The following is a 12,643-nucleotide window of genomic DNA, read 5'->3' on the forward strand; positions in this document are numbered from 1 at the left end:
AGTGCAAGGATCTTTTCTAAGGTATCCTCCATCATTCACGTTCCAGAATTCTGATGGCTTTGCTGCCAGGCTCTCACAAAAAGATGCTCAAGGGTAGGACTGAATGTACCCTCTCTTCCCCTCCCTTCCCCCAGCACTTGGCCAAGCCTTCGTCCCTCTGTTCATCCCTGCCCGAGCCGTCTTGCCCGTTGAGCTCCTGAGTTAGCTGTGGGACTGGGGGCTGGAAGGGCACACATGGTGGCACTCAGAGCCAGCAGAAGCCTGATGGGGATGCTGACGGGGAGGGAAAGAGTCACAACCCAACGAGGGTGTTTCTTTCCTTAAGCAGACAGAAGATAAGCCCTGAGGAACGGTTTATCTTGTTTGGTACTGCAGGGGGCCCCTGTGTCTATGTGAGACCCAGGGCTGTCCCCTTCCTTTCCGGGCATCCTTCACCCCATCCACCCTCGGGGAGGGCTCAAGAGCTTGTGCAGTTGATCTCTTTATATCCCAGATCTCCTTAACCATTGCTGTTTTGTGAAACTACCCTGGATTTCAAGGAGCAATGTCTTAGATTAAGGTGGATAAGAAATGGGACCCTGGAGCCAGATTTGCCTGCTGTGCTACCCACCATGTGACCCTGGACAAGATCCTTGACCTCTCTTCCCAGTTTCCTTTTCATAAGACGAGAGCTACGGTTAACTGTCTCACATGGTGATGGGGAAGAGCGAGTTCAGGTGGGTAAAGTCCTTGACGCAGCACGTGGCACAGAGGGAGCCCGTGCAAGTCACAGCAAGTGTCGTGATGGCCCTGCAGCCTGGGTAGGCAGCCGCCTTGTGTGGCTCTCCGGCCGGAACTCACATCAGAAAGCCCATCCTCCGTATTCTAACTCATTAAGTCCAGAGTGGGGCCCAAGCACTTGCCTTTCTAATGAGCCCCCAGGTGACGTAGATGCTGCTGGCCCTGGGATCACCCTATGAGAACTAGAATCTTCCTTATTATCCATACCCAGATTCTGAAAGCAGCTGCGGGGCCAAGCTCAGTGCTCAGCACCTTCCGTGCAGCTGAGGAAGTTGGGTGCTGCAGGTTCAGTAGCTAAGTACCGAAGCACCTCGGCATTGACGCTCTCGAGCCGGCGTGGGTAGAGTACTTGACCCCAAGTCATCCAGGCTGCAGAACGCCCAAACTGAACTGCCAGCCGGGCCCCAGGTCTTCATTCCGCTGGTATTTATGGAGCAGTTGATAAACCCAGCCCGCGTAGAGCACCTCGGAGTTCACAAAGCAATTTCAAATACATTTCCTCATTTCAGATGCACAAAAGCCTGTGAAGTAGGTCAAGTATTAATATCGCCTGCCTTTACAAGGAAAATGTAATTACAGATGAAAACGAAGGCTAGGAGCAGCCTGGCATCTTGTTTGGGATGGCGGACTGCCCGGCCTCCCACGCCGCTCACACGGCCGTGCCTCCCACCCCCACCCCCCCACCACCCCGGGGAGGCTCCGTGTGGTCCTGCTGCACGGCCACGGCAGCAGCCAAGCGGAAGGTGAAGGTGGGTGCTGGCTGCACAGCCCCCCTCTGGCAGAGAAGTGAGCTGTGGCAAGGGAGGCTCCGTTCTAGAACAGTTCCCAGGCAGAGTGGGCCCCGGGTACGCCAGTGAGGCAAGCACTCAGTCCCTGGCTGAGGCTGTCGCAAAAGGGCATGGAACAGTCCTGGGAGAGAGAGGCTTATCCGAAGCTGGAGGAAAGGGAGGTTTGGCTCCATGCCGTGGCAGAGGGGCTAGCGAAGCGTCCTGGGGGACAAACTGGGGACAACAACTTTGGGAGGGGGAGCTCAGAGCAACCAGGGGCAGGGTGGTGGGAGTGGCAGTGGATGTGCAGAAGGAGAGCCCTGGGGAGGACCATCTAGGGCCAGGTCAGCTCCCCTGGGCTACACTTGACCTTCCTCCTCCAGCCACCCCAGGAGCCCGGAACACCTGCCCTTCGCAGGCCCTCCAGGTCCAGACCCAGGTTCCTGGAGCCCCCCGCTCTCACTCCAATTGCTCTGATTAGAGGAGCAAAAACAAGCCAGGTGTTACCAGGAAATGGTCTAATTAGCACTTAGTGCTGACGATTTCTGGGTTGTTTTCTTTTTTAAACCCTGGACATTTTTTATTCGCTAATCATCTCTCAGTTCAACCAGCACAGAGCTGCACACGATTTACCTTTTGATGTTCACAGAAGAGAACTCTTGAATTTCAAAGAGCCGGCAGGGATTTGGGGGGAATCGCACGCAGAAGCTGCAGCCTTAATCAAACCTCATTAGAGGCTATTCTTCAAGCAGGTTTTCCCTCTCTTGCTGCCTCCCTCCCCATCCCCCCTCCCTTTCTGATTACGACTGGTTATTGGGTCGGTGTGTGTTTTCTTTGGGACTCTCAATTGATCCCAAGTGGTGAGGGTCTCCCCCAACCACCGCCTGCCCCTCCCTGTCCCCACCTCCCAACAGCAGAGCTCAGGGCTTGGAGTCAGGGTTCCTCTCCCACCTTATACTAGTTGCCATGGTGAGAATTAAGGTTTCATAAATAAAAGTAGCTCCAGGCAAAGTTCTCCTCCTGGAGAGTCTCTGCACCCTGCTTAGACAGGGAGGCTCACCAGAAACAGGGCTCAGATCTGCCCTCCTGAGGGAACTCACAGTGCCTCCACCTGCAGCACCATGTGAACCCCTCTCTGACCCGTGCAGGACCATGGGCACCCCACAGTAAGTGGTGTGGCCCCGGAAGTTGTCTGAGGAACCGTACAGTCTGGGGATCTTTGGAAGTGGGTTACAGCCCCCTTTGGGAGACCCCAAAGGAACATGGAAACCCAGCCTCGCCCTGGGAGTCCAGATCTAGAGCCCAGGCCAGCACATGAAGTCAATCCCAAGATCATTCATTCCTGCCACCCCAAAATAGCAGTAATTGCCGCTTCGAGCCATACATGGTGCTGAATCCTCTAGAAACAGTTTCTCTCCAATTCTCCCAACAGCCCGGTGAGGTAGGTGCGAATGTTCTTATCTCCGTTTTATAGATGGGGCTTCTTGCTACACAGAACAGTAACTAGCCCCAGATCACACAGCTTGTAAGAAGGAGCTCCCAGACAGTGGGCTGCTGGCAGGCAGAGAGGACATCCCCTTTGTTCCTCGTGGACCCAGAGCTGAGCGCATAGGAGGTGGGCACTACGCATCCCTGGAGGGAATGACGGGCCACGGCTCTGGGCTGGCCTCTGGCAGCACAGAGAGTCCTGATAGGGACCCTGCCCCCAGGGACATGACCATCCCATGGGGCCAGCAAACCAGCCCTCAGAGTCGGGCATGATGAAGGCCTTGGGAAGAGGAAAGAGTCAGTGCTCGCTAAATAGCAGGTGGCTGTGAGGGAGGAGTGCAGTGAACGGGTCCTCGTGGCACAGGAGGAGCATTGCAGACCACGGCATCGAGGGAGAGAGGGGTCCCCATTGGGAACAAGCAGGATACCACCAGACGAGGGTTCTGGGCCTGAGGAGGCTGCCAGTGGGGGCCCTGGCCACACGGTGAAGAGTGAGCAGGCTGAGGGTGTGGGCAGGGGTGCTGGGGAGCCACTGTGTAGGCTCCGTCAGCTGGTCTGTCGGCGTTAGTGAGGGAAGTCTCACAATGCGCCATCCGATCGAACCTTCAAAGGCTCACTCCAGAGCCCCTGCAAGGACCGCCCGCTCAGGTCAAGGCTGCTGCAAAAAATGGAGCAGAAGTTGACCGTGGCAAAGGTGGACAAGGTGGAAGTGGTTTGAGTGACCTTCTTTCGTAGACAGGCAAGTCTCGGTCACTGACCCGGTATGAGGTTTGGGGCAGTGGCAGGGGAGGGCAGTCACTGAGGATGACTCCTGGGCTCCCATTTCAGCATGGGGCACCCACGGCCGTGCTCCCTAGGAGGAGGCAGGGTCGTGTCCCAGGGGCTCACAGGTGAGCCGTGTGACTGCACGAGCCTTTTGGGCTGCCCTGCATTTTCATTCCTCAAATACAATGGTGTCTGGGTAAAGCTTGGTTAATATAGGCGTTTGCTGCTAGACGTCATAATTCTCTCCCTCCTTCCGCCTTGCAGCGTGTTAAACCGCACACCAATGAATCTGATCCAGGAGATCATATTAGTGGATGACTTCAGCAATGACCGTAAGTATATCTTGGCCCCCTTGCTCTGTTAATGCAAGTTTGCATAACAGGCAGAGGCCAGACCACTGATTCTCCGGGGAGGGAGGAAAGCCTGGGTTTATAGCAGGTGTGCAAGACTTTGAGTGTCCATCAGGGGCTCAGGAGGGAGACATATCTTACATTTTAAAAACAATGTCTTGGATTCCCGGTTCTGTGTCTTTGAGGACTTATGCAGTAGATTTAGTTGATCCTTGATTGGGTTGGGGTGTGTGTGTGCTTATGTGTGTCATTGTCACCTAACCTACATTCCTGGACATGGAAACCTTTGGAAGATTGACCCTGGGACCCAGAGCCCAGAGCAATTTCTATCACTAGAGGTTCCTGACTTGGATCTGTGGTCATCTGCTAGCCTGATCACAGCCAGAAATACCCTCTCCTTTCATTCCCATGAAGGACTGGGTGGGCTCCACGGGAGAGAGGCTAAGGCTGGTAGACCAGTGAAGTGAAACCAAGATGGTGGCATCCCAGGGTTGATAAATCCAGCAAGGGATGGGGTAAGGAGGCAAGGCAGAGACAGTTCTGGGGTGATATCTAAGATAGGGTCTCCTCCTGCCCATCCTGATACATTCCCCTGAATGGGGAAAGTTAGGCCAGCTCTGTGTGATGGGGCACAGTGGACAGAGCACTCAACAGATAAGGTCTCCAGTATCGGAAGTCCATAATCAAAAAAGGAAACGCCAACATTCATCTCATCCATTGTGTGGTCTCCCAGCAGTTTTTGCTAGACCCCACTAGAGTGAGCAGGACTCTGGTCTCATATTTTTAATGGTGTATGGAAAAGGAAAAGGGTCTCCAGGTGACCATACCATACCAGGTGTCCCCGTCAGGAAGTGCTTCCTAGTAAGCACACAGGTGCTGCTGTGTGACTGACCTGTTCCAAAGAGGCCGCCTTGCGGTCACTTTGCACAGAGTGGGCCACATTGCATATGGATAGAAGTGTTGGGTCAGCCTCATCCAAAACCCACAACCATGCTGGCGTCGGGACGGGGCTCTGTGGTTGGGAGCAGGGACAGCAGGCTGGGCTGCCTTGCCTAATCTTCGGGTTCACACTGCTCCAGCAAGTCCCGGGGTGCTCACACCACACATAACCTTCTGTCTTCACAGCTGAGGATTGCTTACAGCTCATCAAGTTGCCCAAGGTGAAGTGCATACGCAATAACGAGCGGCAAGGTGGGTCTGTGCAGAGGGGCATGTCGGGGGGATGCATCCGGCTGTGTGTTCAGCATGCAGGGGCTGTCCTGTGGCTCCTCCGTGAACTTTCTGGAAGACAGAAGGACGGGGCAACCACGTTTCTGTTTGTTCCTACCACAGGTCTGGTCCGGTCCCGGATCCGGGGTGCTAATGTGGCCAAGGGCACCACTTTGACTTTCCTGGACAGCCACTGCGAGGTGAACAGGGACTGGCTCCAGCCGCTGCTGCACAGAGTCAAAGAGGTGAGTGGGGCAGACTGAGGGTCAGGGGCTGTGTCCCCACCTTCCCTAGGCTCTCTCAAGCCCGTACTTCACATATGCCGCCTCCCACCCCCCAGGCCCTCTGGGAGGGGCACAAGACTCATCGCTGGCCCCATGTTATATAGATGGAGACACTGAGATCCACGGTCACACAGCGGGCAGTGGTGGGGCAAAGTTGGGGACGTGTTTCCGTTTCATGCTGTCACCCGCGGCAGGCCTGCGAGTAGGGCTAATGGTAGCTGCTGATACGTGACGCTTGCAGCTTCTTGGGTGAGAGAACTACCCAGGAACTGTTTCTCCCAGACAATAGACTATTCCAGAAAGGGAGCCCTGATGAGTGCCTTTTGTGACAAGGAGGCAGCGGAGTTAACTGATTCTTGTCCCCAGTTCCTGAGTCTTCTGTCTTCCTTCTACCCATGCATCACCCTTGCCTGGAGGCTGAGGCAAGTGGACGGGCTGCTGAGAAACCTGAGCTCCTGGCCTCTGCCTGCCCTTAAATTGCTCCAGAATTCTGCATGCTTCCTCTCTCCATTCTCAGTCGCTCCTTTTGAAAGTGAAAAAAACCTTAATGTTCCCCATTCGTTCGATATTCCACAAAGACCGTCCACCCCTGACCTGATCGACAGAAGGCGCTGCGTTGTAGGAGCCTAGCATTTGGGCTGTGGCTGTCCTCCCTGAGTTTCTGACTCCCGCAGCTGCTCTGTGAAGTATGAGGCTGGGTATTTTTGAGATGCCCATTTCACAAATGAGGACACGTTGTGGGGGGTAATGGTGTAACTTGGGCTGATTTTTCCTGACGGGCACCACGCACACCAGAGCCCGCACACCATCTCCCCTGAGGCGTGGTGATTTCCTCCTGGCTGTCTCGGCAGCTACTGTGCTTCCCCTGCCCTCCCCCCAACCCCGCAAAAGGACAGCGTTGACCAAAGAATCCCTGTGTGTGAACCACTCAGAGAAGTGGGAAATCCTTCCCGACTCTGTTCATTCTGGTGAGAGAACCTCAGTGTGTGAGCAGAGCTCTCACACGGGGGGCCCTGACGTGATCACACGGGATCCCCTGCCCTGAGATTGAGAGGGACACTTAGTGCCCTATAGGAAAATACCCTCTTCCCCACTTTCTGCCACAATCCAGGTGAAGAGGTCTGCATTGAGAAATAGATTAGGAACAGACCATGTAGTTGAAGGGCCCAGATCTTCCCCTCTCTGTGTCCCAGAGGGGAGGGGCGCTGAGGGTGGGGCGGAAAGTGCCAGCCATCTGTCACGTGGTTGGTCCATGCCCCCCCACCCCAGAACAGTCGCCTCATTAGCATAAACTCAGGTCTGGTGAGAGAGGATTGCCGTGGATCACACAGATGCCCCATCACCCCTCCACTCAGGAAATCCCAAAGGTTTCAGAAGCTCTTATTTGATGAACCACAAACAAAGACCACATGGAGATTTCGTCTTGTATCACAACATCACGGTATATACCACATTGTTAATTGTTTTAATTCGAGTATTGTTAGCATAGTGTTCTATTAGTTTCAGGTGTACCATATGGTGACTCCACAATTTATCTGTTGCTCACTGCTCATCCCAACAGGTGTGCTCCAAATCCCCTTCACCTGTGCCACCCCTCCCCACCCACCCACCTCCCCTCTGGTGGCCATCAGTTTGTTCCCGGCAGCTAAAGGTCTGTCTCTTGGTTTCTCTCTCTCTCCTTTTTCCTACCTTTGCTCATTTGTTTTATTTTTTAAATTCTACATGTGAGTGAAATCACACGGCTTTTGTCTTTCTCTGACTGACTTATTTCACTTAGGGTAATACCTTCTGGATCCATCCGTGATATCGCAAATGGCAAGGTTTCATCTTTTTTGTGGCTGAGTACTATTCTACTGGATCGATCTCTCTCCCTCTCTCCCTCTCTCCCACATCTTCTTTATCCATTCAGCAGTTGGTGACCCCTTGGGCTGCTTCCACAGTTTGGCTATTGTAGATAGTGCTGCAATAAACATAGGGGTGCATGTATCCCTTTGAATTAGTGTTTCCGTATTTGGGGGCGTAAATACATGGTGGTATGATGACTGTAGGGCAGCTCCACTTATCGCTTTTCGAGGAGCCTCCATACTGTTTCCCAGAGGGGCTGCACCAGCTTGCATTCCCACCAACAGTGCAACAGTGCACGAGTCTTCCTCCTTCTCCACATCCTCTCCAACAGTTGCTCCTTGCCTTGTTGATTGTAGCCATTCTCACAGCTGTGGAATTGTATCTCATTGTGGTGTTGATTTGCATTTGCCTGATGATCAGTGATGATGAGCATCTTTTCACGTGTCTGTTGGCCATTTGTATGTCTTCTTTGGAGAAATGTCTGCTTGGGTCCTCTGCCCATTTTTTAATTGATGGGTTTTTTTTGTTTTGTTTTTGGTGTCGAGTTTTGTAAATTCTTTATATTTTTGGAGACTAACTATCAGATAGGTCGTTTGCAAATGTATTCTTTCATTCAGTGGCTTGTATTTTAGTTTGGTTGATTGTTTCCTTCCCTGTGCAGAAGCTTTTTTATTTTGATGTAGTTCCAGCAGTTTATTTTGGCTTTTGTTTCCCTGGCCTCAGGAGATGTATCTAGAAAGAAGTTGTCCGATGTCGCAGAAATTACTGCCTGAATACCACAGTTTGTTTATGCATTCCTCTGCTAATAGACATTTTGGGTTGTTTCCACCTTTTTACTCTTGTGAATAGCACTGCTGTGAACATTAGTATTTAAGTTTAAGTACCTGCTCCCAGTTCTTTGGGGTCCATACCAATGAGCGGTATGGTGGGGTCATGTGGCAGTTCAGGGTTTGACCTTTAGGACGCCTGCCTGCCCCCCCCCCCAAAGCTGATGTGGCTCTGCAGGATATGTTCGGGGGACTTGCTTTCCTCAGACAGCCTTAATGAAGCTTGCATCTTCTCCTTTCTCCCTGTGAGTGCTCCTTGCATTCCAGGGCTCCTGTGGGAGGCATTTGGCTCCACAATAGGGCTCACCCTCCCCGGTCCCCACCACTGTCTGACCTAAAGCTTTGGTAGCAGAGGACTGGTTGGACAGACTTGGGGCTGTGGTCGGACTCTGCCCCTTGCAGGGGTCACAGCAGCCTCTGTGGGCTGCAGAGGTTTTTACCAGATGCAGACTCCTTTTGATGGAACATTCAACTGAGACTTCCCCTTCAGGACAGGGATGTGGGCGTGTGTCAGCCCGTGTTAACACGTGTCTTTGTGTCTTGTCTCAGAGTAAAACGTGATTTGTCTTGTAAGTGGAAGTGGAAATTTTAAGCTGTAATTGGAGTTAGGAATTTTCAAAAATAGAAAGAGATAAGAAAGATCTGGGTTTGGGCTGTCAGAAGCTGTCCTCAGCTGGTCTTGTCCGCATGGAACCCTCTCGATGTCCTGTTTCTTCCCTTCAGTTACTCGATGATACTTGAAACAAGAACCAGGTTGGTTTTAATTTTCTTTTTAACAGAGGCCTCTTTCCCCCCACTCCTTATCTACATATTTCTTTAGTTGGAAAAAATGATTTTGAGAAATTTCAGTCCCTGTAACATTTGGTAAATTTATATAAATAATGGCTTACATATGCTTCAAAGACTTTCACACGCCTCCCTCCCTTATTCCATCCAAAAGCCCTGTGAGGAAGTCAAGATAGTTTTTCAAATAATAATTTGTCTTTGCTTTATAGTGTGTGCTGGTGTGTTTAAGGTGACATGGATTCTAGATGGCGGAGTCAGGACAAGAACTCAGGTCTCCTGTCACCTGCTGGAGGACCCTTCCTTCTCCTGCACCCATCCCCCCTGGCTGCCTCAGGGGCTGCATTGTAATCCCTTGTCCCCTGTTCTCCATTTCCCTAGACTGTGAAGACTTATTCATCTTTGTACCTGTGACAATTCCTAAACTATAAGAAGTGCTCTGTAAAGCCGGTTGATCAAATGAGTGAATGATCTCTCTAGCAGGTTTTGTTTTTAATTATCATTGTTACTATTTTTTACTATTTTTTAGAGGGGTGGCAAGAGGCAGAGGCAGAAGGAGAGGGAGAGAGAGAATCTTAAGCAGGCTCCACACCCAGTGCAGAGCCTGACCTGGGGCTTGATCTCACGACCCCGAGGTTATGACCGGCGCTGAAATTGAGAGTTGGACACTTCACCAGCTGAGCCCGCCAAGTGGCAATCTCTTGGAATGTTTTCAGGGCCTGTTCCCAATATGGTTTTAGTTATATGAACGGGCGGAGAAAGGAGAGGTGTACCGCAGGGAGCACTGATGGCCATTGGGTGGTGCCTTCGGTCTCTGTCATTGCTGGGCTCCTGTCCATGGGGCAGGGTTGGGGCCTGGGCTCTGATTTGTGTTGGGGAGAGGGGAAGAAGGGGTGCAGTCCTGGGTCTGTCAGGGGTTCGCCCAGCTGCCTGATTACACCTACCTGTGGGCCTAGCCTTACAGACCAGCTTCCTGGAGCACACAAGCAGGGACCTGTGGTGGGTCTGGGTATCCTTATGGAGAGTCCCTCTATCCCAGAACTGTGGGAGGAGAGGCCATCTTTCCCAGCAGGAACGGACCTGCCCACTCTGCTGCCAGCCTTTGACCTGTGTCCTCTTCAGCCTCTTCAGCCAGTGCCAGAGGATCCCCTGTGCCCAGCAGGCTGAGGGCTGGTGCTGAGGGCTACACAGGCGGACCGAGCAGGAATGACCCCCTAGGTCCCTCAGAGAGGTTTGTATCTTGGCTTCAAGGCCCATGCATACAGCCTCGTACAGCATCTTTTGAAGGTCGTGTCTCCACACAGCTCTTAGCCCTAAAGGTCCCTCATCACCTATCTGGTCTCCATGACTCAAGGAGACACCACACATGAGCTGTGGCAAGGATAAGAGAAGGGCAGAAGCCCTCAGAACCTATAGGGAGAGGGTACCAAAACCCCCCCACTGGTGTACCCAGTGCACCCCAGAGGCTGAGTCCCTGGGCGGCTTCCCGGAAAGGTTGTGGCCAGAGGTAAGCAACCGGCATTTTATTTCATATTTTGGTTTCCAAATATTGAGGAGAATTTAAAAAACCAGGATTGCAGTTAGGGGACCCCCTGAGACCACCCTCAGGTTTAGTAATTCACTAGATGGACTTGGAACTTAGCAAAGCTGTTCTAGTCATGATTGCTGTTTAGGATAGCAAAACGGATGCAGGTGAGACTTCGCAGCGGCGAAAGGCACGCAGAGAAAGTTCCAGACATGAGCCTCCGGTGGACCGCTCCCGGTAGGGTTGGACAGACAGCACTTCCTTCTCCCAGCAATGGTGTAGAACACGTACAGGTCACTGAGAAACAGGGAAGCCCACCCAAGCCTTGGAGTCTGGGCTTTGTGTTTGTTTTGGAGAACAGTCATAGAAATATGGCTGACCGCCCCCATGGTCTCCATGCGCCTCCAGAGGTCAGGGTGAGCTGGTCACACGCAGACCAAAGCCCTTAGCCTAAGTCACACTGTTAATGTAGACTGTCTGGTATATCCCAAGCATGCAGGTAAACAGAGGCAGGATGTTCTGAGGGCTCAGAAGTTACTTCCCAGAAGCCAGGCAAGGGCCAAACATACCTGTGGGCAAGGTGAATCCTTGACCATACAAGCCTCCATGTAAAGACTTCGTAAAGCTACAGAGACCCCAAAACTCAACAAGCGAAGGCAAAATGAGAACTATGTCTGACTCACAGAAGTTTGGTCTCTGAACTTGAGAGAACGTGTCAGAATTCAAGTCCTGGGAGTGTCTTTGGGGTCATGTCCATGGGTGGGAATGGGTGTGGATGGCTAAACGTGCTTGTGCATGCACACGCACACACGCACACACACAGACGCAGAGTGACACTGCCCGAGGAGAGCCCGGAGAGCGGAGGCAGCTGGGCAGGTATCATGCTGGCTGCAGAAGAAGCGTCTGTGCGTGTCCCCAAGGTAGAAGCAATGCATCGAAAATGAGCATTTCTTTCCACACGGGCCACTCGGCTTCCGAGGTACCTTGTCACTGTCAGGATGAGTCACACGTGGAAGCCGAGGGCCAGACCAAGTCTGAGAACATAAAAGCAGGCACCTGGTGAGTCTGAGCTTAAAATAAGAGGACAGCCTCATTTGGGAGAGAAATTGAACCAGGAAATGAAATGGCTGTAAGGAGAAGCAAAGGCTTGCACCCGTGCCAGGGGTGGGGAGTGGGGGCAGGAGGTCAGGGGGAGGTGGGGGGTGCGGAAGACTGCAAAAGAGGCCCTGCCTGACTTGCCCACACCTGCTGGTACTCCTGGGCTGCCTGGTTCTTGGTTGGCTGAGGAGTGGCCTTCCCACTGCTCCCTGCCCCTCCTCCTGTGAGCCAGGTACCAGCCGTTCACCCAGAAACCCATGCAATGCCCTGACAGCCCCCAGGCACTAGCGAATATGTCTTGCATATTTTGAAAACATTTCCTGGGTGGCTTTGATGCCTGTGGACAGGATAGTCTGTGGGATGCAGCAAGTAAGGAGGCTGGGGAGGGAGATACAGGCTCTTTGTGGATGGTCCCGCATGGCAGGCTAAGGAGCGTGAGCCCTATCTTCTGGGCAATTCAGGGTTTTAGCAACTGAGCCACAGAGTGAGATTTTCCCATCCAAATGACAACTTCCCTGGCCACCAAAGGGAAGAGGGTGAGCTGAGGTCAGGAGTCCACCATGGTCCACCAGGTGTGAGGGAAAAGGAGAAGCACGCCACGTGCAGAAGAGTACTTCTGGAGTTCGAATTGGCAAGACTGATCGGGGTGATGGGCAGAGGCAAAGCTTCTTTGCGCTGGGAAGCAGAGGGCTGCGCGATTGTTCTGTTAGCAGAAATAGGCAACCCAAGGGAAAGGAGCATGTTTGGAGAGAAGGTAAGGAAGCTGTCACTGAAAGCCCATGTGAAATCCCCATGGAAGGGGCCAGTGGCCTAGTCGCTCTGAGTCTGGGAGCAAGGGCATGTAAGTCAGGGCTGGAGGCACCGATCTGTGAGGACCACAGATGACATCTGAAGGACGGAGTCTCCAGGGATGCTCTTCCTC

At 52.7% G+C, this 12,643-nt stretch overlaps 1 protein-coding gene across 2 annotated transcripts in view; it reads left to right on the forward strand.

The window, feature by feature from the left end:
• Window positions 1-12,643, forward strand: part of GALNT14 (polypeptide N-acetylgalactosaminyltransferase 14) — a 212,323-nt gene that overhangs the window by 169,684 nt on the left and 29,996 nt on the right. For both annotated transcript variants that reach the window (XR_004287987.1, XM_032353052.1), the window contains exons 4-6: window positions 4,065-4,132; window positions 5,276-5,341; window positions 5,483-5,604. Coding sequence is in view for 1 of the 2 variants with exons in the window: in XM_032353052.1 (XP_032208943.1) it covers window positions 4,065-4,132; window positions 5,276-5,341; window positions 5,483-5,604 (256 nt within the window). In the remaining variant the exon portion in view is untranslated. The remainder of the gene's footprint in view (window positions 1-4,064; window positions 4,133-5,275; window positions 5,342-5,482; window positions 5,605-12,643) is intronic.

Source organism: Mustela erminea, chromosome 7 (assembly GCF_009829155.1).
Source record: "Mustela erminea isolate mMusErm1 chromosome 7, mMusErm1.Pri, whole genome shotgun sequence".
NCBI lineage: Eukaryota > Metazoa > Chordata > Mammalia > Carnivora > Mustelidae > Mustela > Mustela erminea.